Genomic DNA, 26,212 nt, shown 5'->3' on the forward strand with positions numbered 1-26,212 from the left:
TGAATAACTGAGGAATAAAGGCATCTTTCCTGCACCACTTCAGAATTAGGGCTGTGTAAATCCAAGGGGTGAGGAGAAATTCAGAAAAGAGGAAGGTGTGACTGGGCCCATGAGGGGCTCCCTGCTGAGTGGGGATTGGCCATTTTGTAAACATTAAAACACAAGGGAGCAAAACCTTAAAAGGGGGGAGGGGGAGATGAGTGCTAAAGGCCTCCCATCAGCAATGTTGACTGAGGTTCAGGCTTCAAGATGGCTGTACCCCACCAGGATATTTCACACTTGACCTTGCCTGTGAACTTAAGGTCCAAAAGTCCTAGCAGGGTCTTTAGGAGGGTCAGGACAGGTCATGAACTTGCTTGGAAGTGCTGGGGAAAACATCCTTTTCAATGTCTTCTTTTTAATTGCTCTCAGTGGTAGTAGACTTTTCTTCTGAAACCCCCAAATGGCCAAGTGTGATAAATAAGATGTAGGGTAAAAATAAGCATCGTTTTTGTCAACTGCTGCTGCTGCTGCTGCTGCTAAGTCACTTCAGTCGTGTCCGACTCTGTGCGACCCCATAGACTACTGTGTGCAAACAACAAAATTATGTTCTTTATTCTCCTTTCTTTTCTTACTTTATTCTAACTTTTCTAATTGGTAAGTAAGAACTGAAATCATCCATACAGTCTTCCTGATGTAAAGCAAAACTTCCATCCCCACTATGGGCCCCACTCAGACAGGTTTTAGAAAGTGTCAGAGAAGAGGCACTGACACTCCTAACTAGAACTTAGGAGTGAGAAAGAGTCACCAATGTGATAAATGCGTAGTTTCAGTCAATGCTAAAATTCATGTAGCCATTGCTAAAATATACAAGTGCCCTAGCCAATGACCTTCAAGTGAGATGTCTATGAAGACAGTCTTTCACGTTCTACAGGCACAAATTCACCGAGATCAAGCATGATCTTGATTTATCCCTGGATACAGCAATTTAGGAGATTCTAATATCAATTCAGCTCATGTGAGGAGAACACATGCTGCCCTCCAAAACAAACACCTGCTTTAAACCTGACCAGATGAACAAAGATGCAGATGCTACAAGCACAGAATGAGCCGCTGTTGATTCACTTATGCCCTCAAGGGACCCCATCATTTGTACAGCACCCTCCAAATTACCAGCAAGCAACTCATTTGAAATTTGGCAAAGACAAATACAGATGAACAATTTCACCCCAGAGATTCAGAGTAATCAGCCTGGTTGGGAGCACAGTGAGTGTTCCTTGTGTACCTATCAGGCCTGCAACTCTGTTTGAAGCCCATTCAGGCCTGTGGATGGTTTCCCAACCCACAAACATCTCAGCAGCCTCTCTATATTCCAGAGACTGATGTACCTGATGCTTGGGACCATCTGTTGCTGAAAAAAATCCAGTTTAGTTAGTCAGGCTGATGCTTTTGCATACCTGTAGCTTCTTGCTCTGAGAGGCATGTCCTTTGAGGATCTGCTTGGCTATGACACTACTAAAGGCCAAATGCTAACTCATGTCCGTAGCTTAGGGCTAAGTCTGTATGTGATTCCTCTGTTACCACCCTATCTTCTGTTCCCAAGCCTGGTTTTACCCCCAGTGAGTCAAATATCTGTGCCTTTAGTATCCAGCAAAGCATAAGGGAAAGTTGTCTGTCTGTGTGTATGTGTGTGTGTGTGTGCATGTGTGTGAAAGAGAAAGAGGGGTAATATAGAGGAGTTGGGGTTTCTAACCACATCCCCATCTCTCACCACATTTGTGAACTCCTGGTTATAGTGACTTCGTGTTCACTGACCTATATTCAGAGCCTGGTTTCATATGTCCATGACAAGTCATTTAACTATACATGGTTCAATTTCCTCCTCTATAAAATATAGATTGAAAATAGCTGGGCTTCCCTGCTGGCTCAGTAGTAAAGAATCTGCCTGCCAGTGAGGGAGACGCAGGTTTGATCTGTGGTCTGGGAAGATCCACTGCCACAAAGCAGCAAAGCCCCTGCCCATGGCTATCAAGCCTGTGCTCTAGAGCCCAGAGCTGCAGCTACTGACACCCATGAGCTCTAGAGCTCACACTCAGAGACAAGAGAAACCACTGCAATGAGAAGCCCATGCACCGAAACGAGAGAGGAACCTCAACTCACCACAACTAGAGAAAAGCCTGCGCAACTGAAAAAACCCAGATCAGCCAAAAATAAATACATAAATAACATTATTTTTTAAAAAAGAAAATAAATACCTCCAACTACTATAAAAAAAAAGAAATCTTGCCATTTGCAACAACATAGATACATCTAGAGGATTATTATGCTATATAAGTCAGACAGAGAAAGACAAATACTGTATGATATCAGTTATGTGTGAAATAAAAAAACAAACAAACAAAATGAAACAAAAATAAACTCATAGATACAGAGAACCAATGGGAGGTTTCCAGAAGGTAAGGAGTGGGGGAATGGGCAAACCTCCAGCTATATAATAAATAAGTCACATGAATGTAATATTCAGCATAGAGAATATAGTCAGTAATATTGTAATAACTTTGTACAAGGACAGATGGTAAAAACTGTGGTGATCACTTCATAATGTATATGAACATTACATCACCATGCAGTACACCTGAAACTTAACATAATATTTTATGTCAACTATAGTTCAATTAAAAATGGGAAAATAGCTTCAGTGTTTGCTGGGAAGATTGGATGAAATCCTTGAAATGGGCCTTACATATGTATATGCCTGCACATGGTGTTCAATAAATTGTTGCCATTTTTTCCCAAAATTATATGTATTTTTTCTGTCTATAGAACTAGAAATTATATAGATATGAGACAATATAGGAAAATGTAAAACAAAGACTAACTAACCACTCAGAAATAACCTGTTGTCTGTGCTTCCTGTCTTGGTTCTACCTATTTTCATGCAGTTAAAGTCATACAGAAGACATAGCTATCTAAATAATAACTGTTATTTTTTGAGCACTTAAAGTGTGCCAGGAACTGAACTATATGCTTTGCCTATATCATTATATTAATCTTTACAATAATGTTCAGGAGATATTATTATCCCCACTTTATAGATTATTATCATCTCAAGGAGAGTGTGTACTCAGCCCAACTCCCTGTAGTGAGAATGAAATGCTTTCCTATGTTAACTCAACATTTACTCCACAGCAGCCAAACTAAACACATATTAACAGAAGTAAAATGCACGGGTCAGCTCTTTCCTTTCCCCGTCAGGAGGTTCTTAGCTGAAATTCTGCCCTTAGCCTGCCTACAAAGATGAGTTTCCTGGATGTGGGGATAATGATGGTATATCCCTCTGCCTGACTGCTCTTCACTGTCTCATAGCACTTTTCATCTACAGGGTCAGTGATTCTGTTTACATGTGCTTAGTCGCTTGGTCATGTCCAACTCTTAGAGACCCCATGGACTGTAGCCCGCCAGGCTCCTCTCTCCATGGGATTTCTGAGGGAAGAAAACTGGAGTGGGTTGCCATTCCCTTCTCCAGGGTATCTTCCCGACCCAGGGATCAAACCCCAGGTCTCCCACATTGCAGGTGGATTCTTTACCATCTGAGTCACCAGGGAAGCCCTGAAAATGAAATTGTTGGTCACTCAGTCATGTCCAACTCTTTTTCACCCCATGGACTATAGCTCGTCAGGCTCCTCTCTCCAAGGGATTCTCCAGGAAGGAATACGGGAGTAGGTTGCCATTCCCTGGCAAAGAAGGGAGGGTAAATGCCTCTTCATGCTCCACCTGCTGAAATTATCATCACAGGTCAGCTGACATCCCATCCTGGTGGGCTGCTCTCAGTCAGGGTGAATGCTGATCCCAATTAGAGCCCCAGAGACAGCACGGGCAAGTGTGCAAAATAAAATGAAATGGCCTCTGAAGTGTCCACTTATTTTCCTATCCCACCTCCTCTCCTGGCCAAGCTTTTGGAGTTACGCACAGCAGACTCAAAACTGTCACTAACTAGTCCTCAGTGATCTTGGGCAAGTTGACCTGTGTAGGTCTCCATTTCCTCCCGTTAGCAAGACGGCACAATATGTCAGCTGCCAAAATGTTCTTACACATCTCAATACCTTTTCAAGGGCATGTGTGCTCTAATAAGGGTCTCTTGAATACCCAAAGACCATGAAGAACACCATGCTGCTGGGGCAGAATTCCAGGGAGCCAGCAAGGGAGTGGGCACTGGGGACACAGAGTTGTCCGTAAGTCTCTATGGTTCATCCAGACAAGGACTGAGCTCTCTGCCCTCCCACCCGTGGGACGTTAGAGACTAACCATGGTCCAGGGTAAAAGAGGCAGAGCTACTCCAAGGAACTTTCTAAAGGACTATACCAAAGCATTCTGAAAAGTAATTAAGTGGTGTTTCATTCAAATCTTTCAAAAACTTTCAGGCATTAAAAGCATCAGTGGAAGAAATGAGCTCTGAAACCATGAAAGGACATGGAGGAAACTTAAATGCACATTGCTAAGTGAAAGAAGCCAGCCTGAAAAGGCTGTACACTGTATGAGTTCAACAATGTGATATTCTGGGAAAGGCAATTCTATAGAACAGTAAAGTCATCAGTAGTTGCAGGGTTAGGGAGGAGAGAGACGGAGGAATTAAATAGAAAGAGCCGAGAAGATTTTTAGAAGGGTGAAACTATTACATATCATTACTATAATGTTGGATCATGACATTATGCAGTTGTCAAAACCCATAGAATACACAACACAAAGAATGAACCTTAGTGTCAACTATGGACTTCAGTTGCCATTTCAGTATTGTTACATTAGGACATCCCTCCTGCCATTGCAGGAGATGTAGAAGACACAGGTTCAATCCCTGGGTCCAGAAGAGCCCCTGAAGGAGTTTGAGTAGGCTCCGGGAGTTGATGATGGACAGGGAAGCCTGCGGCATGCTGCAGTCCATGGGGTCACAAAGAGTCAGACACGACTGAGCGGCTGAACTGAACCGAACTGAACTGAAAGACATAATAGGGGAAACCAGGAAGGGGGAAAGATATATGGTAATTCTCTGTATTATCTGCTCAATTTTCACGTAAACCTAAAACTTCTAGGGCTTCCCTGAAGTTGCCGATAAAACCAATAGCTCAGTTGGTAAAGAATACACCTGCAATGCAGAGACCCTGGTTCAGTTCCTGGGTCAGGAAGATCCCCTGGAGAAGGGAAAGGCTACCCACTCCAGTATCCCGGCGTGGAGAATTCCATGGACTGTATAGTTCATGGGGTCGCAAAAAGTCAGACACAACTGAGCGACTTTCACTTCACTTAAAACTTCTAAAACTTAAAATCTATACAGGCCATTTTCAAATAGAATGATTGCTTGATAGCTCTTTATGTAAGAAGAGAGTGCTGACTCCAGGAGAGACAGGTCAGGTCTAATCCCAGGCTTGGCAGGAGGAAATGGCTTGGTGGAGCTGCTTCTCAAGGTCTTATTTTGTGAAGAATCACCTGGGGATCTTCTTAAAATGCAGACTCAGCAGGTCGGGAGTGGTGCCTGAGCCTCTGCATTTCTAACAAGCTCCCAGATGAACCCTGAGCTGCTGGTCCATGACCCATACTTCCTGGGGAAATCAACCTCTCTGTCCTGCACTTATTTATGGTCAGATCCTGCTCAGTTCAGTTCAATTCAGTCGCTCAGTCGTGTCCGACTCTTTGCGACCCCATGAATCGCAGCACACCATGCCTCCCTGTCCATCACCAACTCCCGCAGTTCACTCAGACTCACGTCTCTTGAGTCGGTGATGCCATCCAGCCATCTCATTCTCGGTCGTCCCCTTCTCCTTCTGCCCCCAATCCCTCCCAGCATCAGAGTCTTTTCCAATGAGTCAACTCTTCACATGAGGTGGCCAAAGTACTGGAGCTTCAGTGTTAGCATCATTCCTTCCAAAGAAATCCCAGGGTTGATCTCCCTCAGAATGGACTGGTTGGATCTCCTCGCAGTCCAAGGGACTCTCAAGAGTCTTCTCCAACACCACAGTTCAAAAGCATCAATTCTTCGGCACTCAGCCTTCTTCACAATCCAACTCTCACATCCATACATGACCACAGGAAAAACCATAGCCTTGACTAGACGGACCTTAGTCGGCAAAGTAATGTCTCTGCTTTTGAATATACTATCTAGGTTGGTCATAACTTTTCTTCCAAGCAGTAAGCGTCTTTTAATTTCATGGCTGCAGTCACCATCTGCAGTGATTTTGGAACCAAAAAAAATAAAGTTTGACAGTGTTTCCACTGTTTCCCCATCCATTTCCCATGAAGTGATGGGACCGGATGCCATGATCCTGCTCTGACACACATAATCTCTGTTTGTACCTAAATGAGTCCCAGAATTGTCTTTTGTGTCCCCATGAGTGGCCTGAAAATTCCCACAATAAGAAAAATAGCCTAGTCTCCAAACATAACCCCAGTCAGAAACTGTTCCAGAAGCCAAACTCTGGAACTAAACCCTAGCCTGCCTCTCAAGCTTGCCCTCTGCTGGTGGAAATAGGTCATTGTCTTCTAAACTTGCACCCAGCTTTCATACTGCTCAAATGCTCTTTTTTTTCTTCCAATTAATACAGTCAGAAAAATTAGATGACATGTCCCAGAGGTTTATTTCACCCTTTTAGATTTTGGAGAACTTCTCTACTCTGTTCCTTAAAGTACTTCCTTCAGAGTGGGAAGATAAATCGTGGAACAACACAGACAACTTATGACTCTGTGTTGTCCTGAAGTACTCCCCTACCCAGACTTTGTTCCCATCCCTCCCAGGGCTTTCCATGGTGGAGCAGTAAGACTTCATTTACATTGCCGGAGCAGAAGGGAGCAAGAGTTCCTTCCGATCCAGAGTTGGGACTGGCAGTAGAGACAAGGTTGGTGTCTTCCAGAGGCATCAGAAGCAAAAGAAGCCTTTAATTGGAAGGATGGGGAGATGGAAAGAGTCATGCTATTGATCATGTCACTATCATTCATTCAGGAACAAATTTATTTATTACCTACCGGATAAGGCTGGATATACCCATGCCCCAGTCATTCTGCACACTCCCTCTGCACCACCGCCACCCCGCGCCCCGCCCCGCCCCCTCCAGGCCCTGCCCCTGGGCCCTGTGGGCTGCTTCCCACTACTGTCCTTGTGCAGTCAACCTCTTAGAATCATGGTAGAGCTCATCGCTTCACTTTCCTGCCTATCCATTTCTTCCTTGGCCTTGGGGGCCAGGAGCTGAGCATTCCTAACCCCTGAACACAGAGATTGTAGCTCACATGGGAAATAAGCATAGTGCATGCTAAGTCGCTCAGTCGTGTCTGACTCTTTTGCAACCCCATGGACTGTAGCCTGCCAGGCTCCTCTGTTCATGGGATTTTGTCTGCAAGAATACTGAAGTGGGTAGCTGTTTCCGCTGCCAGGGGATGTTCCCAACTGAGGAATCAAATCACTTCTCCTGTGTCTCCTACACTGGCAAGGCAGATTTTTGACCACTGAGCCACCTGGGACTCCAGTAAGCATAGTAGCTGATACTTACAATTTGCTCTATCCTAAGCAATATACTTACATTACTGCTGCCATTTAGTCACTAAGTCATGTCAAACTCTTTGAGACCGCGTGGACTGGCAGGCTCTTCTGTGCATGGAATTCTCCAGGCAAGAATACTGGAGTGGGTTGCCATTTCCTTCTGCACGGGATCTTCCTGACCCAGGAATCAAAGTTGCATCTCCTGCTTGGCAGGTGGTGCTTTACTATTGAGCCACCTAATTCTTACAGCAATTCTGTGATCATCCTCATCATACAAATGAGAAAGTTGGGGTGCAGAGAAATTGAGAGACACAGTTAGTAACTTAATTTGTTATTTTCTCTAATAGGTTTCTGGGGGTTGATGGGCTCCTTTATTCTGTTGCAGTCAGATAGTGGGTAAGACTCAGTAGACAGGTCTGGAGCAGGGGCTGGGATGTCTGATCAGCCAAGGATTGGTCAGGCATCTCTGTCCACATGGCTTCTCGAACAGTCTAGCTTGTGCTTCCTCCCAGCTTATCAGTGAGAGTCGTTGGACATCTTAGATGGTGGTTGACCAGGCAGGAACTGCAAAACTTCTTATGATCTTGCTTCCAAAACTAGGTGACATCATTTTCACTATATTCTGTCTGTCAAAATAGGTACAGTCCAGCTCAGATTCAAACAGGTAGAAGAATAGTCACCACGTCTCAATGCGGAAAGAGCTTAAAGTACGTTGAGGCAAGGAACCAACGAAGACCATCTTGGAGACAAGCCGCTACACCAGGGTTTGACCCTAAGCAGTGTGACTCCAACCTTTGTGTGCTCAACCATTACGCTCTACTGACCTCCACATAGTACAAGACGCAGCCACACCGTGCTCTTGGTGGCTGGTATAAGAGATAATGGTGGACAAAGGAAGAGGTGATTAACTTGCCTCCATAAGTCAGGAAAGGCTGACAGCAGGAAGTATTACACACACACAGCCACCTCCCCCCCCATTGTGGAGGACAGATTATGACTCCACTGGGCAGCATTCTACACAACCACTCCATTACACGAGGTGACCTAAAAGCTGAGGGTGGTTCTGTGGAAAGTCACTGACCTGGAAATGAGGAGCTATGATATCCTGTCCCAGCTGTGTCACACTGTAGGCCTGGAACCTCAAGAGAAAGCAGGTCAAGAAGGGAAAGAACTAGCGTGCGCAGGCCTTTCCAGAACCTTGCAGGGTAGAGTTTCTGACCATGTTGTGCCGCCCTCTCCCATCCCCAGATTGGAGACCCACACCTGGTGATCTGCATGGACTGCTCAGCAGACACCATGACCAACCGCCTTCTCCAGCGGACCCGGAGCAGCCCGCAGGCAGACAGCAGCACCACCACTATCGCCAAGCGCCTGGAGGCCTACTACCGGGCCTCCATCCCTGTGGTCGCCTACTATGAGACAAAAACACAGCTACATAAGGTGAGCCCCCTCACAGCCCCCAGAATGAGCCAACTACCCATTTTTTTTTTTCAAAAACAAAGAAAAAAGGAAATTTCAGATTTAGGGATTTGGGAATTAGAACTGCATTGTTGTTGTTCAGTTGCTCAGTCGTGTCTGACTCTTTGCGACCCCATGGACTGCAGCATGCCAGGCCTCCCTGTCCATCACCATCTCCCGGAGTTTGCTCAAACTCATGTCCATTGAGTCAAAGATGCCATCCAACCATCTCATCCTCTGTCATCCCCTTGTCCTCCTGCCTTCAATCTTTCCCAGCATCAGGGTCTTTTCCAATGAATCAGCTCTTTGGATCAGGTGGCCAAAGTATTGGAGTTTCAGCTTCAGCATCAGTCCTTCCAATGAATATTCAGGACTGATTTCCTTCAGGATTGACTGGTTTGATCTCCTTGCCTTCCACGGGACTCTCAAGAATCTTCTCCAACACCACAATTTGAAGGCATTAACTCTTCAGCACTCAGCCTTTTTCATTATCCAGCTCTCACATCCGTGAACTGCATACAGCTGCACAATTGGGGCCAGCATGTGGGTCCCTTAGACTCTTCACTTTTTGTATCACTCATCATATGGACCATGAAAAGCTGGTCATCCGATGTTTACAGAAGCCAATACGGTTGCTCCATTTTCCAAGAAGGAGGGAGGGAGGACAGGACGAGGGATAAGGCATTAGTTCTGACTTTCAGACCTCAGCTACACAGGAGAATCCGAAAGGTCTCATCTAGATCTAAAATTCAACAACTTTGAATGTCTAAATTTTGGCATAGTTCCTCACTGGCACTTGGCTGACTCAATTTCTTGCAATAACTAGTGTTACTAGGAAAAGCAGTATATGGGGCCAGGAGAGCAGATGAGGTAAAACAGTGAGGAAATGGGTGGTCAGCTCAATGATCATGAGCAATAACCCATGCTGAGTAAAGTTCATGAATTTGGGAAAACTACCCAATCTTTATTCATTCTCTCATTTAACATATACACACCAAGCATTTCCTATGGGCCATCCATTGCCCTGATGGTTTGGATGCAGGTAAGAAGATGTAGTCCTTGCCTGCTAGAGCCTAGGGTTTAGTAGGTGTGCACGTGTGCTAAGTCGCTTCAGTCGTGTCCAACTCTTTGCAACCCCATAGACTGTAGCTCGCAAGGCTCCTCTGTCCACAGGATTCTCCAGGCAAGAATACTGGAATGGGTTGCCATGCCCTCCTCCAGAGGATTTTCCCAACCCAGGGATCAAACCCATTTCCTTACAGGCAGATTCTTTACCACTGAGCCACCCAGGAAGCCAGGGTTTAGTAGGGGAGACAGCCAAATCAGTGATCACCATATGGAGTGAAAATGAGCAGAGAGTAAGTCCTGAGGGCCCTTTAACCTGATCTAAGGGGAAACAGAAGGAAGGCCACAAGAGAAGAACTAAGCTGAGCCCAATGTGGGGGTGCTGTGAGGGGAGCAGAGTGCTTCACACAGAAGGAGCTTGGCTGTGACATGAAGTGCCAAAAGAAAGAGAGAGAGGTGGGTGTGGAGAGGCGAGCAGGGGACCAGATCAAGGTGAACCTGTCCTAGGAGCAAATAATTGTCCTGAGAATGATGGGAGCTACTGAAGGGAACAAACATAGTCAGGGTTTCCACTTTGAAAGCTCACTCCATCAGCTTAGTGAGGAATGGATCCCAAGAAGATTAGGCCAGCAGACCACCGGGAGGTGGGATGGATCCAGGAACCAAACCCTCAGAACCCAACACAGAGGAGAGAGAGTAGACAGCTAGTATCTGCTTTTCCAGGAAGTTAAAAGGAAACAGCTTCAACCAATAATGTATCTTGGAGGGAGCTACATGATTGATTCCTTGGGGAAAACCATTGATAATGAAATCTTATCTTCTGAGCCAGTTAATTGTCCATTTTCCAGACCCTTAAGAACTTAACCCTGTTTAGTATCTGAGAGGTGTCCCATGATTTAACTTAGAGATGTCATGTATGTGACATGAGAGACATCACCCCCACCTTTTTCACCCACAGCAGCCACTGCTAAGCCATCATTGCTTTTCCCTCAGGACCTTGACTTGGCCTTAGCACAGCACAACAGGCAGCTCCTTCCAGTTACTAGGACTTAATGTACAAGAAGAATCCTATTTGCTGTGCTTCATGTAGCCTTGAAAGTGAAAGTCACTCAGTCATGTCCGACTCTTTGTGACCCCATGGACTATACAGTCCATCACGGGATAGTCAATTCCGTGACTATACAGTCCATGGAATTCTCCAGGCCAGAATACTGGAGTGGGTAACTTTTCCCTTCTCCAGGGGATCTTCCCAACCCAGGGATCAAAACCAGGCCTCCCACATTGAAGGTGGATTCTTTACCAGCTGAGCCACAAGGGAAGCCCAAGAATACTGGAGGGGGTATCCTATCCCTTCTCCAGGGGATCTTCCTGACCCAGGAATCAAACTGGGGTCTCCTGTCTTGCAAGCAGGTTCTTTACCAACTGAGCTATCAGGAAAGCCCCTCGTGTAGCCTTGGTTGCCACACAAAACAAAGACCTAGATCTTTAAACAAGCAAAACAGTATATCATAAAAAGGCAGGGTCTTACTAATTCAGGTGACAAAGGTCTTTCAGGATTCATGATTTTTACCCTCATGCCACCTGGAACACAGATGGAAATTATCCAGAGAGAAAAGGGTTTCTTCCTCTTTCAAGATTTACAGAGGTGAGAAAATCCTGAGTTAAGACTTTAGCCACTTTCAGAGTCAGGAAAGCCCTTTTATCTCTCTCCTGTATCTTTCTAGCCTAAGTTCTACATGCTCACAAATGATTGGCATGTGGACACAGGGCTAACCGAGTTCTCCAATACAGCTGATCTCTGGGATCCTCCTTAGAAATAGCTAAGTTAGTGGGGAAGGGAGCTTCCCGTAACATGCGGCTCAGCTCTTCGGCTTCCCCCACATCTTGGAGATGCTGGCAGCTGGGTCTGTGGTGAGGTAACGAGTACGAACCATTGGCAAATATTTAAAACCACTCCAAGTTCTGACTCCAGCGCAGTGTGGGCTCCAGCCCTCAGGACTCCCCCAGGGCCTCTTGGAGGAAGTCGTTTCATCCCTGCCCCTGCCCTGGGCTGTCCTCCCCATGTAGCTGCCAAGATGAACAGGCTTCCTCCCCCACCTGGAGCAGAGTCAGTGCAGGGTGGCCTCGTGCCAGCCCAGGGACCCAGGGATGGGAGACTGGCTTGTAGGTGCCCCATGGGGCTTGCCAGCAGCTCAGGCCACAGGTGGGGATTGGAGAAGCAATGGGGGAGCCGGCTGGCTTGGTCTGTATTGAAGAAGGTGAAAGCCTCTGGCCTTTTGTGTTTTCTGGCCTTCTGGGCTCTTGCCGGGTCTCCGAGCACCAGTTTGATCAGCTCCTGATCTCAAGGGATAGCCTGCATCTTGTTCCTGTGATGCTCTTTGGAGTCTTAGTACCCCCTCCTTGTCTCATTGGTAACTGAGGCAGGACTGCTACCCTCCAGGTGGGCTCCTGGATCATGTAAGGAGTTTTCTTAAACTACATGCGGGTGGTGAATGAACTTCGAGATTCAAGTGAGACCATTCAGTAGTGGCTCAGTGAGATTTCTTTAGGAATTAGAGCCACAGAAACAGTCCAGCCAGAAAAAGACCACCCTCCAAAAACACTTCCCTCTAACCTGTGCTGCCCACTTATGCTTACTCTCCATCCATCGCCTGACACCTTTACTGCCTGATGATGTGTGTATGTGTGTGTTTGGTCATGTCCGACTCGGCAGCCTGCCAGGTTCTGTCCTTGGGATTTTGCAGGCAAGAATACAGGAGCCGGTTGCCATTTCCCACTCCAGGGGATCTTCCGACTTAGGGACAGAAGCCAAATTTCCTGTGTCTCCTGCATTGCAGGGGGATTCTTGACCTCCTGAGCCATCGGGGAAGCCCACCGCCTAATGATAGTCCTTTTTGCCACCAACTATCTGGACAAGTGCAATGGAATTTCAAACAAAAGTGAAAAACAAAACCAAGTTTATAGAGCCACTGCCTTATTCTTTGTTATGCCATCATGATATAATGATGTAAAAGTTAGGACTCCTTGTAACATAAACCCAGGGGTAGAAGCATATGTGGTCCAAATGGACCCTCTGACCTTCCCTTTTCCCCTCTAATAAAGTCAGCTTTCTTTTTTTTTTTTTTTAAAGTCAGCTTTCTGCTGCATCTAAGAACTAGAACTTTCGTCCATGTCACTCCCTTCCTCCTTGCACTCAAAGCAGACGTCATTAGGCAATTGTGGCTCTTCTTTCCTATCCATTCTGGACGTTGCCTTAGAAATTTTATCAGGGACTTCCCTGGCAGTCCAGTGGTTAAGAATCTGCCTGCAGAGCTTCCCTGGTGACTCAGTGATAAAGAACCTGCCTGCCAATGCAGGAGACACAGGTTCGAGGGATCCAGGAAGATCCCACATGCCATGCATGGAGCAAGCCACTAAGGCCGTGCACCACAACTATTAAGCCTGTGTTCTAGAAGCCAGGAGCCGCAGATACTGAAGCTGAAGCACCCTCAAGCCCACGCTCCCCAGCACGACAAGCCACCACAATGAAAAAGCCCAAGCACCACAGCTAAAGTAGCCCCCACGCACCACAACTAGAAAAGAGCCTGCGCAGCAGCAAAGACCCAGCACAGCCAAAAATAAACAGATAAACGAAAAGATGGGAAAGGATTAAATTTTTCAAAAAGCAATCTGTCAGCCTATGCAGGGGGTACAGGTTCAGTCTTTGGTCAGGAAACTAAGATCCCACATGGCTCACGGCCGAAAACCCAAAACATAAAACAGAAGCAATATTGTGATAAATTCAATAGACTTTTTAAATGGTCCACATCAAAAAATCTTAAAAAAAAAAAACTTTATCGACACAGCAGTACAGGTAGTCTCACCCAACTCAGTAGAGTTGACCCATAGGAGAAAGCTTTCTTCACCTTGAGTGAGAGAATTTATAATTGAAAAAATAATTGAAATGAATCATTTTGATGGGCTTCCCAGGTGGCGATAGTGGTAAAGAACCTGACTGCCAGTGCAGGACACATAAGAGCCTGAAGTTTGATCACTGGGTCGGGAGGATCTCCTAGAGAAGGAAACGGCAACCCACTCCAGTGTTCTTGCCTGGAGGATCCCATGGACAGAGGACCCACTCCAGTATTCTCGCCTGGAGAATCCCATGGACAGAGGAGCCTGGTGGGCTACAGTCCATGGGGTCACAAATAGTCGGACACAACTGAAGTGACTTAGCACGCATATAGCATTTTAAAGTGAATGACATAGTAACTGTCCAAAGGCTCCCTGGTGGAGACAATACTGGTTTGAGTGTAAGAAAGCCAGAGTCACTGAGGTGTGTATTCAGTTTGGGAACTTGGTGAGTCATATCACTGCTAAAGCTTTCAGCAGAATAAAATGAATGGACAGAATGGGATCTCCTGGAATACCCTAGGTCTGTCACTCTATGCTTCTCAGGGGAAAAAAAAACCAAAAAAACAAAAACAAACCCCAACATATATATATTTGTAGTCATGCATACTTTTCTGTTTTAGAAAATACAAAAAAGTAGGTAGTCCCATAACTCAGAGGCAAACATTCCTGATTGTTTCTTTCATATCTTTTTGCTATGAATTTTTAAAGCATGATGCTGACCACAGGTATATTCATGAGACTGTAGATAACAGCTGGCCTAACCTGAAACATGGAGCTTACTTGTAAGGTGGTGTGAACCAGGGCTGAAACAGGTCCAGGAAGCCTCTGGGACCAGGCTCCCTTCTGCTTCTCATACCTGTCTTCCCCTTCTTCTCTCTCGCAGCCTGATTTTTCCCTTTCTCTGGTCCAGAAGCTAGAATATGGCAAACATACAGCTTCCACGTTCATGTTCCCACAACTGGTCCAAATTCCAGAGAGAATTATTCTGACTGGCCTTGCTTTCTCTTGTCCTTGGTCCTACCAGCTATGGCCAGGCAGGTAGGGTCACGTGGGGCTTTTTCATCTGTTCTGTGGCTGTTTATTGAGTGCACACTCCATGTCAGATTCTTGGTGCTGGAGACACAGAACTAAAAATCCCTCACTGAAAAAAGAGCAGTAGACAAGAAAATAATTGCTGATAGGATTAGCTCTATGAAAACACAAAACAGAGTGGGTTGTTACTGGTGAAAAGTCTCTGAGGAGGTAGCATTTGAATTAAGATCAGACTAATAAAACTATGGTTGCCTGATTGCCTGGGACTTGTCCCTGAAAACTGGGTGGGGAACAAGAAATTCCCAGAAGAAAAGATCTTGTAAACTGGCAGAAATTCCAGAAATAACTTCCTCAAGTAGCATGTACAGAAGTGTATAAATTTATATTTAAAACCTCTCCTTTTGCTAAGGATACAGCTGCTTCTAAAAAAGAAACTAGAAAATTTAAGAGCATAAAGATAAAAATTACCCAGAGTTATTCCACCCAAAGATAAAACATTGATAAACAAAGAAAACATTTTGATATCTTTTCTTACATTCTGCTTCTTTACATTCTTACATTTTTACTTCCTTACATTCTTCCTTCCTTCTTACAATCTGTTTCTTCGCTTTTAAAATGCTTTTTGCTCCTGGCATTGTAAGCCCAGACACATCCCCCAGCTCTAGAGGAAGCAGTCCTAACAATAGATGATATCTGTTCCTGGGTTATTTATTAGTCTTAATCAATTTAGAAAATAAAAAGAGAGGCCAGTGACTCATTGAACAGGCACTTAACAGATGCAGAAAATCCACTTCCTTGGCAACTTGGCGTTTACAAAGGAGAAAATCAGTTATTCGCTCTGCAGTTCTTCTGCTAAAATGCCCCAACTTCATGAATAGTTTAGCCATTTTTAGGAAGTTCTGAAATATAGCTGTATGCATTTATTGTTCTGGGTAGTCATCCAACCTGGCAGGAGACTTCCTGTGAACTGAGGGATAAAGAATGAGAAATGTCATTGCTGGAACTTCCATGAAAGGAGTGGAAGCAGAAGGCAGCATTGGATCAAATTTTACCCCTTGGATATAACAATCCATTTGATAGCCTAAATCAATTGGATTCTTAAGACTAGAGTCTAATACGAGGCAAGGAAAACCCCAAATTGTACTTTGAATTCTCTGTGCTTGAATCCTTCATTTTAATTCTTCTTTCAATTAGCTAAAATAATTTGAACCAATTTTTAGTTCAATCTCTCTATGACTGTCCAGGAGTGTTGTTATGGTGGTTTTATACATCAAATACCATTTCACTAGATCTAAAATTTAGGTCATAATATTTCTCTATCAAATTAAGGTCATAATATTTCTCTATCAATTGTTTTCAGCCATTTAGTGTTGTGGAGAAAAGGCCAAAACAAATTTGGAAGCAAACTTTGTCAACTTGTATCTTTAAAGAAACGTTTTAATGTCTTTCCACATAATTCAAAACTTGTGTCCAGATATAAGTCTGATTTTCACTTATTCTCAATGGCATGATAATTTTGTTTTAACTCAACAACATTTTCTATAAGTATTTTTTATGTACCACTCTTTCTTGCTTTTCTCACGTACACACAGATCTCTTCCTCCTACCCCAGTGCCATCCGATAGAAATTTAATGTGAGCCACATGTGTAATTTTAAATTTTCTAATAGCCATAATTTTAAAAGGAAAAGGAAACAAGTGACGCGTTTTATCAGGCCTTTGAAATCTGGTGTGTACCTCACAGTTGCAGCACAGCTCATTTTGCGGTTGTACATTTCAAGGGCTTAGTAGCAACAATGACTTCTGGACTAGACAGCTCAGTTTTCTATCTATAAACCACTCCATTATTTTCAATTTTTTTCTGTCTACTTTCTAGGAAAAATCCCAAAGTTGTCTTCCACATTACCCAGCTCAATTTTCTACTTCATTGTCCCTACTTCCCAGCTACCAACATTGATTTTAATTCTCATGTGTGTTTTTCTGTATTTTACCTTAGCTGATTCTTTTCATCTGATGCTGTTGCTATTCCAGTCTAAACCTGTTCTAATTTCATGACTTTCTGCTCTTATTGATAGCAACCATGTTTTCTTACATACTGCATACTGTTTAAACTAACAATGAAAGTGAAAATATTAGTCCTTGAGTTGTGTCGGACTTTTTGTGACCCTGTGGACTCCTCTGTCCACGGAATTCTCCAGGCAAGAATACTGGAATGGGTTGACATTCCCTTCTCCAGGGGATCTTCCCAACCCAGGGATCAAACCCAGGTCCCCTGCCTTGTAGGCTGGTTCTTTACCATCTGAGCCACCAGGGAAACTCAAAATATACATTAATATTCCCTCCTGTGTGCTCTTATAAACACCATTTCTCTCTCCTTCTTTGTATTTATCATGTTTTGCTATTTATTTCTTTACCTCTCTACATCTACCAAAAAGAAGTGAACTCCTTCCCCTTGCCACCCCTCTCCCTCTCCCTCTTTCTGACATTAATCAACACATACTTCTATGGTGGAAAGTTCTGATTTCATGAAAATACTACCATCCTATACACATGTCTGAAACATCTGGAAGTCAATACATGTTGCAGAAATGGTGTTTTTTTAATAGTTACTAACATTCCATATTAATATATTATCCAATTTATTCAACCAGTTTATTTCTCATTTAGTTTGGTTACTACTAGCTATACAGTAAATAAACACACTCATTTAGGCTTTTTTTATAGTATGAAAGACTGCTGAGCTATTTTAAGTAGAGACCTCTTAATCTCCTTCACCAATTTCTCCCAAGCCCAAAACAACCCCCTTTCCTGCCCTTCTGGCAGCCACCCATCTTTTCTCTGTGAGTCTATTTTCACTTCGTTTGTCTCTGCCATGACTTATTTCACTTAGCACAGCATCCTCTAGATCCATCTATGTTATTCTTTTCATGGCTGAGTAGTATTCCACTGTGTATATGTACCCCGTCGTCTTTATCTATTCATCTGCTGATGAATGTTTCGGTTGCTCCCATATCTTGATTATTGTGAATAGTGGTGCATGTATGGTTTCCCATTAGCGTTTTTGTTTTCTTTGGGTAAATATGCAGAAGTGAAACTGCTGAATCATGTGGTAGTTCTGTTTTTAATTTTTTTAGGAACATCCATACATCCATATTATTTTCCACAGTGTGTGTATCAATTTATATTCCCATCACCAGTGCACAGGGGTTCTGTTTTCTCTGCGTCCTCATCAATATGTTATTTTGTGTCTTTTTGATAATAACCATCCTGACAGGTGTGAGGTGATGTCTCACTGTGGTCTTGATTTGCATTTCCCTGATGATCTGTGACACTGAGCATGTTTTCATGTGTCTATTGGCCATCTGTATGTCTCTTTAGGAAAAATATCTATTCTGGCCTTCTTCAAAACAGATATTTCATTTCCCACTCATTTCCCTTTCTCTCTCTGTTACACTGAGAAGTCTTTGAAACATAGAAAATCTTTGGGATTTCCCCGGTCATGGATGCCTGGCCTCTTCAGTCAAGGCCCCACCTCAGCTGAGTTTCCTTCTCAGTTCTGAGTCTGTAGCTTCCTCGCATTCAGTCTGGACCTGCCCTGCTTGAGTGCTCCTAGCAACCTGGACCTGGAGACAACCCTCTCTCCTGCCCACTGGCCCCAGAGAAAGGAAGGTGCATGAAGGAGAGAGTGAGTGACTTAGAGGAACCCTGAGGTTTTGTCCTCTCGCTTGGCAAATGAGGCATAAATCTCCCGTCTGTCTCTGAAAGACTTAAGAAATTCATTCCTTATGACTCTGCCTGAAAGAATCTTCTTTCTACCCTCCACCACCCTTCTGATCAGCAGGCTTTCAGTAGATTCCCACAAAGAGCTTTTGATTTGGCCCAGCGTTCTCTGCACCCTTGTGGTCCTGTTGAAAAGAGTTGTGCTCACTGCAGGCTTGTCTCCCCCGAGAACAGCAGGAGGAAGAGAATGCCAGACCTTTGTTCTCTTCTGAACACAGTCTTAATTGTCTTTCTCTGGTTGCTTTCATCATGGGCAGGCTTTGTTCTAACCAACTCAGGGCAGTCCCTTCTCTGGGCTCCAGTCTCCTCTCGAGAACCTTCCCAGGAGCCACCACCATGGGTTCTACCAGCAGAGAATTGGCGCTGTTCCATCCAGGTCCCTGCCAGAGTCCACAGACATTCACGGGGTGTCTCCAACGTCCAAATGCTGGGTGCTTAGTGCTGGGTATTCAGAGAGAAAAGAGACGCATGAAATTCTGCACCCACAGCATGGCTGTAAATGCAGTAATAGGATTTACAAAATGTTTCAAGTATTTGGAGGCACAGAACTTGGGCCTGGAGAGGCAGATAACAGTTTCAGAAAGAAGAAGACATTTGAGCTGGGTCTAAAGGGAGAGTAGAAGTTCGAGCCAGATGGAAGGGAGGGGACCGAGGCTCTGACATGAGAAAGAGCCCAGTAATGCTAGCACAGGATGAAATGCACACAGATGGATTAAAGCGGTGGCAGACTTGACTGAAAAGCAAGGTGAAGGCTTCATTCCTCCTTTATGCAATAAGTTTTCTAGAAGGAATTATCCAGTAGAGATATGATCTGGGCCAAGTAGGTAATTTACAATTTCCTAATATTCTCATTCACCAAGAAAAAAAAAAGTAACAAAAAACAAGTCATATTAATTTAACAATATATTTTCTTTAACCTAATATAGCCTAAATATTATCATTTTAACATGTAATCAATATAAAAATAATATTGAGATGGTTTTACATTCTTTTTTTAATCTGTCTTCAAAATCTGGTACTTAAGCCTATCTCAATTCACATGCTAAATTTTCATCAGGAATACTAGAATGGTATTTGTATTTCATAAAATTTACAGTTGAAAAGGTAGATTTCACATACTCAAGTTGTTCAAATATATTTTTAATTTCCCAAAAGCTGAGTCAAGTATTAGTTTTTAAAGTTAATTTTAATTACAGAACATCAAAAACTTAATTCCTCTGGTGTACTGACCACATTTCAAGTGTTCTGAAGCCACCTGTGGCTGGTAGCTACTGTATGCTGGGTAGTCCTAGCTTCTTCGAGGAAGTTTGAATTAAGTCCTGCAAGTAAGGAAGGGAACCACAGAGTCATTTCAAGCAGGGACATGGCTGATCAGATCTTTTTAGAAAGGTCACTTTTAGAAAGGATAGTTTGTTTTTTTTTCCATGTCTGTGAAAAGATCTGCTAGTCAAATGTAAACTTCGGACAAAATTGGGAGGAGGAGAAGGAAGGAAGGAGAATAGCAAGTTTAAATGGGCAGACTGCTGTTACCCTGGGAAGTCTTGTGAAGAGAGCAGTCATCAACGTGCAGATTATGAGTCATCCTTGTATTTTTGCTAACGCTCGTCCTTAAAGTAAAGGTGTACATTGTCCTCCTTCTTTCCAAGGCCTTGAGAGTGAGAAGGAATGTGTGATGTGACCAGATCAACGAAGTGGACAACTCCCCAGGCGCAGCCTTTTTCATGATCCTGACTTTGAAAAAGCGCATCTGATGATTGTCCACAGACATGCACAAGTTCTAAACAGCCCTCTCCTCTGGCGATAGGGATCCCTGTGGTTGAACAGAGGACTGGGTGAGAGAGGAAGAAGGTGGCCCACACAATCAGCATAAACCACTCAGTGGCAGCTTGGGTTTGTCCCAGGAGCCCCATGGCGCCAATACATGAAAAATGAAACTCAAGCAATGTTTTGAATAGTGTGGGAAAATTCAGGAAAAACACTCAGTCTGGGCAGTGTTTAAAACGGCCGACTATGTCATGGTTCATAAATTCATAGAACTAAAGAGAAAGAGTAGACAAAACGTGCCAATCCCAGGGTGATATAACTACTTTCCTAATTTATGATCTGTTCCGCTGACAGCTGAGCAGAAATATTATCTCTGATTACTTTTCCTGTGAGAAGTCAGGTGAAACCTCAGAAATTTAATCATAGCTCCTGTTCGCTGGCCTTTAGTTTTCTTATTTAAAAAATCGTTTGTATATTGATCATTTAACTGTAGGACTTTTATATCAAGTCTCAGAACAAGAAGGGTAAGTTCTTCAAGCAAATCCACTTAACTGGTTTTCAATTAAACTAAAGATATGAAAACCTCGTACATTCTGACTCAGCTGATTCAGAACTGGAGCTCCTTTGGGGTAAGATCATAAGGTTTACTTTCACTCTTCATGGGGAAAGAAGGTTGCTGTACACTGATATTATCAGCATTGACTACATGTTGAAAACTGACTGTAAGTGGGAGGACACCATATTTTTGAGTTTGCACAATTGCTGAGGAAGCTCTCTTCACACTGAACAGTTAGTGTGCTGTTTACACAGGATTCTCATCTGTTCACTAAAGACTTAACACTAGCGCCTTGTGAGCTAGTTTAAATTTGCTGAAGTTGTGAGCACCGAGAATAGTTCCTGTTGCTTAGAAAGCACTTAGGAGGTTGGTTATTTTCCATTTCCTATGAGTTCCACAGTTATATGTGAAAATATAAAAGCCACTGGTTGTTCTCTTAAAATACTCCCCTTGTGGGTATTAGACGAGATTCAGGAAACATCCAGGTAATTGCTCAAGAACTGAAGGACAGATTTGGAGAGTAGACAGAAGGCTTTCATCCCACTGCGTTACTTGGGCTCTCTTTCGCTCTGTAAAAGTCCAACCCATTCTTTTCCCAACACGCTCATGCCCACATGCACACGTGTGTGTGTGCACCTCATTGGCTCTAAAATTCTATTCTGAGTTTTGCTTCTGGGGCCTAATGAGGGTCTCAGATTAGCTTCATAGATTTCCCACTCACCCAAGTCAAAGGCTGCTTTCTCCGTCTAGAAAGCCCGATTATTTGATTTTGTCTTGAAATCTCCTCACGTCCTTGGGCTCCACAGAGGCACACACCACAGCACGTGACTCTGGATGGCAATGAGCAGCTTTCTTTTCTTTAATTAAATAAATAAATCCCTGGATTTAAGCCACAAAACAAAATGAAGGGAGGTTTTGGATGGAAATAGAAACGGGAAATGGTCCAGTTAAAGCTCCAGGGCATGACTCACTCCTGCAGCCCAGCTCATAGTTGCCCCCAAACATCAGCCTTGGCCTGATTGACAAGATCCCGTTGAAATGCCTTCCTTCCCATAGTCCCCTCCGTTGGAAAATATCAAGTGTCGCCCTTCAGATGCTTGTGCTCATTAGCCCTTGTATCTGAAATGAAGTTGCCCAGGTTTATAGAGGGGAATCCCATATGATTCTATAAAGGCCAGATTGCAGGTCAGAAAATACACTCCAACAGTGTATTTCTGGCCCTACAAAAGCCTGTTTATGTAAAGAAAGGGAAGAAGGAATGGGAAAATGAGGGTACTTTTTCTTTTTTCTCTAACCTTTATTGAAATATAGTTGATTTACAATGTGTTAGTTTCAGGTGTACAGCAAAGTGATTCCATTACACATATATACTTATACATATTTCTTAAGATTCTTTTCCATTATAGGTTATTACAAGATATTCAGTATAGCTCCTGCACTTCCCTGGTGGCTCAGTGGTGAAGTATCTGCCTGCAATACAGGGGACATGGGTTCGATCCCTGGGTCGGCAATGTCCCCTGGAGAAGGAACCCATTCAAGTATACTTGCCTGAGAAATCCCATGAACAAAGGAGCCTGGGGGCCCAGGGGGTCAGCAGAGTCAGACACAACTTAGCGACTATACCACCGCCACTACCACCACCCTGTGCTATACAGTAGGCCCTTGTTGTTTATCTATTTTACGTAAGGCAGCCTGAAAAGTGAAAAGTGTTAGTCGCTCAGTCACGCCTGACTCTTATTCAACCCCATGCACTGTAGCCCACCAGGCTCCTCTGTCCTTAGAATTCTTCAGGCAAGTACTGGAGTGGGTAGCCATTCCCTTCTCCAGAATATCTTCCCGACCCAGGGACTGAACCTGGGCCTCCTGCATTGCAGATTCTTTACTGTCTGAGCCACCAGGGAGTCACCCAGTAGTATGTATATTTTAATTTCAAACTCCTAATTTATCCCTCCCCAAAGCCTTTTCCCTTTGGTAACCATAAATTTGTTTTCTATGTCTGTTAGTCTATTTCTGTTTAGTAGATAAGTTCATTTGCATCATTATTTTTAGATTCCACAAATAAGCAATACCATCTAGTATTTGTCTTTTTCTGACTTCACTCATTGTGACAATCTCTAGGTCCAACCATGTTGCTGCAAGTGCCATTATTTCATTCTTTTTAATGGTCAAATAATATTCCATTGTATCTATGTACCACATCTCCTTTATCCATTCACCTGTCGATGGACCTTTAAGTTGCCTCCATGTCATAACTATTGTAAATAGTGCTATGAACACTATGGTGCATGTATTCTTTCAAATAAGTTTTCTCCAAACATATGCCCAGGAGTGAGATCACTGGAGAGGATCCAGTGGAGAGGCGGGAAGTGTCACTTGGAGAGGACACTTTCTTTCATTCAACTTCTTTCCTTTGCCTACCTCTCTCAAGTCAAGCTCTGAGGGTACAAATGCTGAGTGATGGCCCTGTGGTCAAAGAACTGGCTGTGTAGATATTTGGGATAGTGGTAGGTTATATGTGGCCAAGAAGTAAAAAGTTGAACATCACGGTGAACTGCAACCACTTGAAAATGTTGAAAGAGCCATTATTTCATTACGATGACAAGTAGGGAAAGTTAACAATAGAAAGAAATGCTGTTGTAATGAACAAATGTGTTTTCATCAGTCTAGAAAAAATTCTGGATAACAGTCAACCAAATTATGTGAATTGGACACTGGCATTACACCGAATTAGCAGGTTATCAATCAACAAAAAATGGAGGGAAAAAAAGAGGATGTAATCAGTGTTCTTTTAAAAGAAATTTTTTGTACTAATAACTTATCAGTGTTAGGAAACAAGATGAGTATTAGATAGGAGACAAGAAGTGGGGAAACATAAGCATGGGTTTCTTTTGGAAGGATGAAAACTTTAGAAAAGCATGTAAGGTTACAAGTGCTGGGTGGTATTGGTTAGAAAAGAGTGGGTTGGAAGAGGAAAATATTACAGGACTAGTTAATATAAATAGGGGACATGTTAGGTCAGTTAAATGCAACTAGAGAGTTAAACAAGACATTATGGAAAACAGATAAAGAGGAAACTGCAAAATATCGACCACCTTGTGAGGATAAGAGAGGACCCATAACTAGTTAGGGTTTGTCCAAATGAACCGGAGGTTGTAACCGAACTGAAAACCCCTCTACAGGCGTCCCTGGATTAGATAATTATAATGAGAATACTTACATGCAAATAAAGTAGAAAGTGACTTGGGGTCAATCCGTAGTCTAATTAGCTGCTTCTTCTGGGGGAGATTGGAGTGAACTTTGGGAAGTGTTTGTGCCAGGTACAAAGCATTGGAAACCAGGAGAGAAAACTTACAAGGATGTACTGAAAGGTTGTAGAGTCTTGCTGCTCAGGGAACTTCCTGGGGAACAGAGACCTCATACATCTTTTACTGATACGGTCACAGATCATGTAAATTATAAGCCTAGGCTATGGATTTACTTCTCATCCACCCTCCGTAAGAGGAGGTGAGGAAAGTGAAATCAGTCTCTTTTTCTCTTCCTTCCTCCCAGTATTTGAAGAGGTGGGTTAGAGGACTGCTCGGCAGGACAACAGGCAGTGGCAGGGGACAAAGAGTGGATGAACCTTGAAAACATGCTTAGTGAAAGAAAAGTCACAAAAGACTGCACATTATGTGATTCCATTTATATAAAATGTCCAAACAGGCAAATCTATGGAGATACAAGTTCATCCCAACCTATTCTAGCCTCTCCCCTTCCTTTGAAACTAGTTTGCACAAAGAATGTAGACAGCAGTTGAACCAATCATCCAGTGTTTCTCAAAGTGTGGGCCAAGCTGACCCACATCAAGACTGTTGGGAGAACTTATTAAATATGCAGATTAGAAGGCCAGCCCAAACTCACCAAATGAGAACCTCTGGAGGTGAAGTCTGAAGCTCACTACTCCGACCCTTCTGTCTCATTCCAATCACCAGGCTTCTACTTTCTATGGACACTACATGTGCAGTGGGACAAATCTCAGCAGTTGGCACGATTTTAGGGAATTTTGAGAGGAAGGGATAGTAGTGCCTTCATGCCCAGAAAATCAGCTCCCCTCTCCTTCCTCTGTAGCTGGCTCCTTGTCCCAGTGTATCAAGTCTCCAAGAGGACTCTGCCCTTAGCATTTAGCACCCCTGCAAGTTGAGGTCCCAGCTCTTGCTTTCTCCACACTCATCCCTCTTATCCCCCAACTTCTGCCCTATTCCTACCCTGCCCCAAATAATCCAGAACACTCAGAAGTCTCATTTTAACTAACTCAAGTCTTTCCATGACCTTTAACAATAATTTGTTTACCTCAATAGGCTCCGAGTCTTTGCTGTTGTTGTTGGGCCAGTTTTAGGTTCACCGCAAAATTGAGCATTAACAACAACAGCAAAGACTAGGAAGCCTATTGAAGTAAACAAATTATTTGTTAAAGGTCATGGAAAGACTTGAGTATATACTCCCTGGCCCAAAACACACACAACCTCTCCCACTATCAACATCCTACACAGAATTCCCTGGAGGTTCTAGTAGTTAGGATTCCAAGTTTTCACTGCCATGGTCCAGTTTGAATCCTTCGTCAGGGAACTGAGATCCTGCAAGCCACAAGGCACAACCAGAAAAACAACTCCCCCCACCCTGCACCCCCACAAAACATCCCACACAGGAGTAGCACATACATTATAACTGATGAACCTATATCAACACATCATCACCACTCAACAGAATTTATATTATGGGCTGACTTTTACTTGGCTGCACTGGGTCTTCGTTGCAGCATGCAAACTGTTAGGTGTGGCATGCAGGATCGTTTTCTGACCAGGGATAAAAGCTGGGCCCCTGCATTGACAGCATGGAGTCTTCAGCCACTGGACCACCAGGGGAGTCCCAGGGTTCACTCTTGGTGTGGCATGTTCTATGGGTTTTGACAAAGGTATAGCAGCCAGGATCCATGGTTACAGTATCACACAGAATAGTTTCACTACCATAAAAATCATGTGTTCCACTTACTCATTCCTCTCTCCCCCCAGCTCTTTTACTATGTCTCCACAGTTTTGTCGTTTTTCTGTTACATTGTATGCAGCCTTTTGCGATTGGCTTCTTTCATTTAATAATATGTATTTACATTTCCTCCATGTCTTTTCA

General features: G+C 43.6%; 1 protein-coding gene across 2 annotated transcripts in view; it reads left to right on the top strand.

Moving 5' to 3' along the window:
• AK5 (adenylate kinase 5) overlaps positions 1-26,212 on the top strand; it is a 266,202-nt gene that overhangs the window by 238,153 nt on the left and 1,837 nt on the right. For both annotated transcript variants that reach the window (XM_005678230.3, XM_013962714.2), the window contains exon 13: positions 8,750-8,941. In XM_005678230.3, coding sequence (XP_005678287.1) covers positions 8,750-8,941 — 192 coding nt within the window. The remainder of the gene's footprint in view (positions 1-8,749; positions 8,942-26,212) is intronic.

The sequence above is a fragment of the Capra hircus genome, chromosome 3, assembly GCF_001704415.2.
Source record: "Capra hircus breed San Clemente chromosome 3, ASM170441v1, whole genome shotgun sequence".
Classification (NCBI taxonomy): Eukaryota; Metazoa; Chordata; class Mammalia; order Artiodactyla; family Bovidae; genus Capra; species Capra hircus.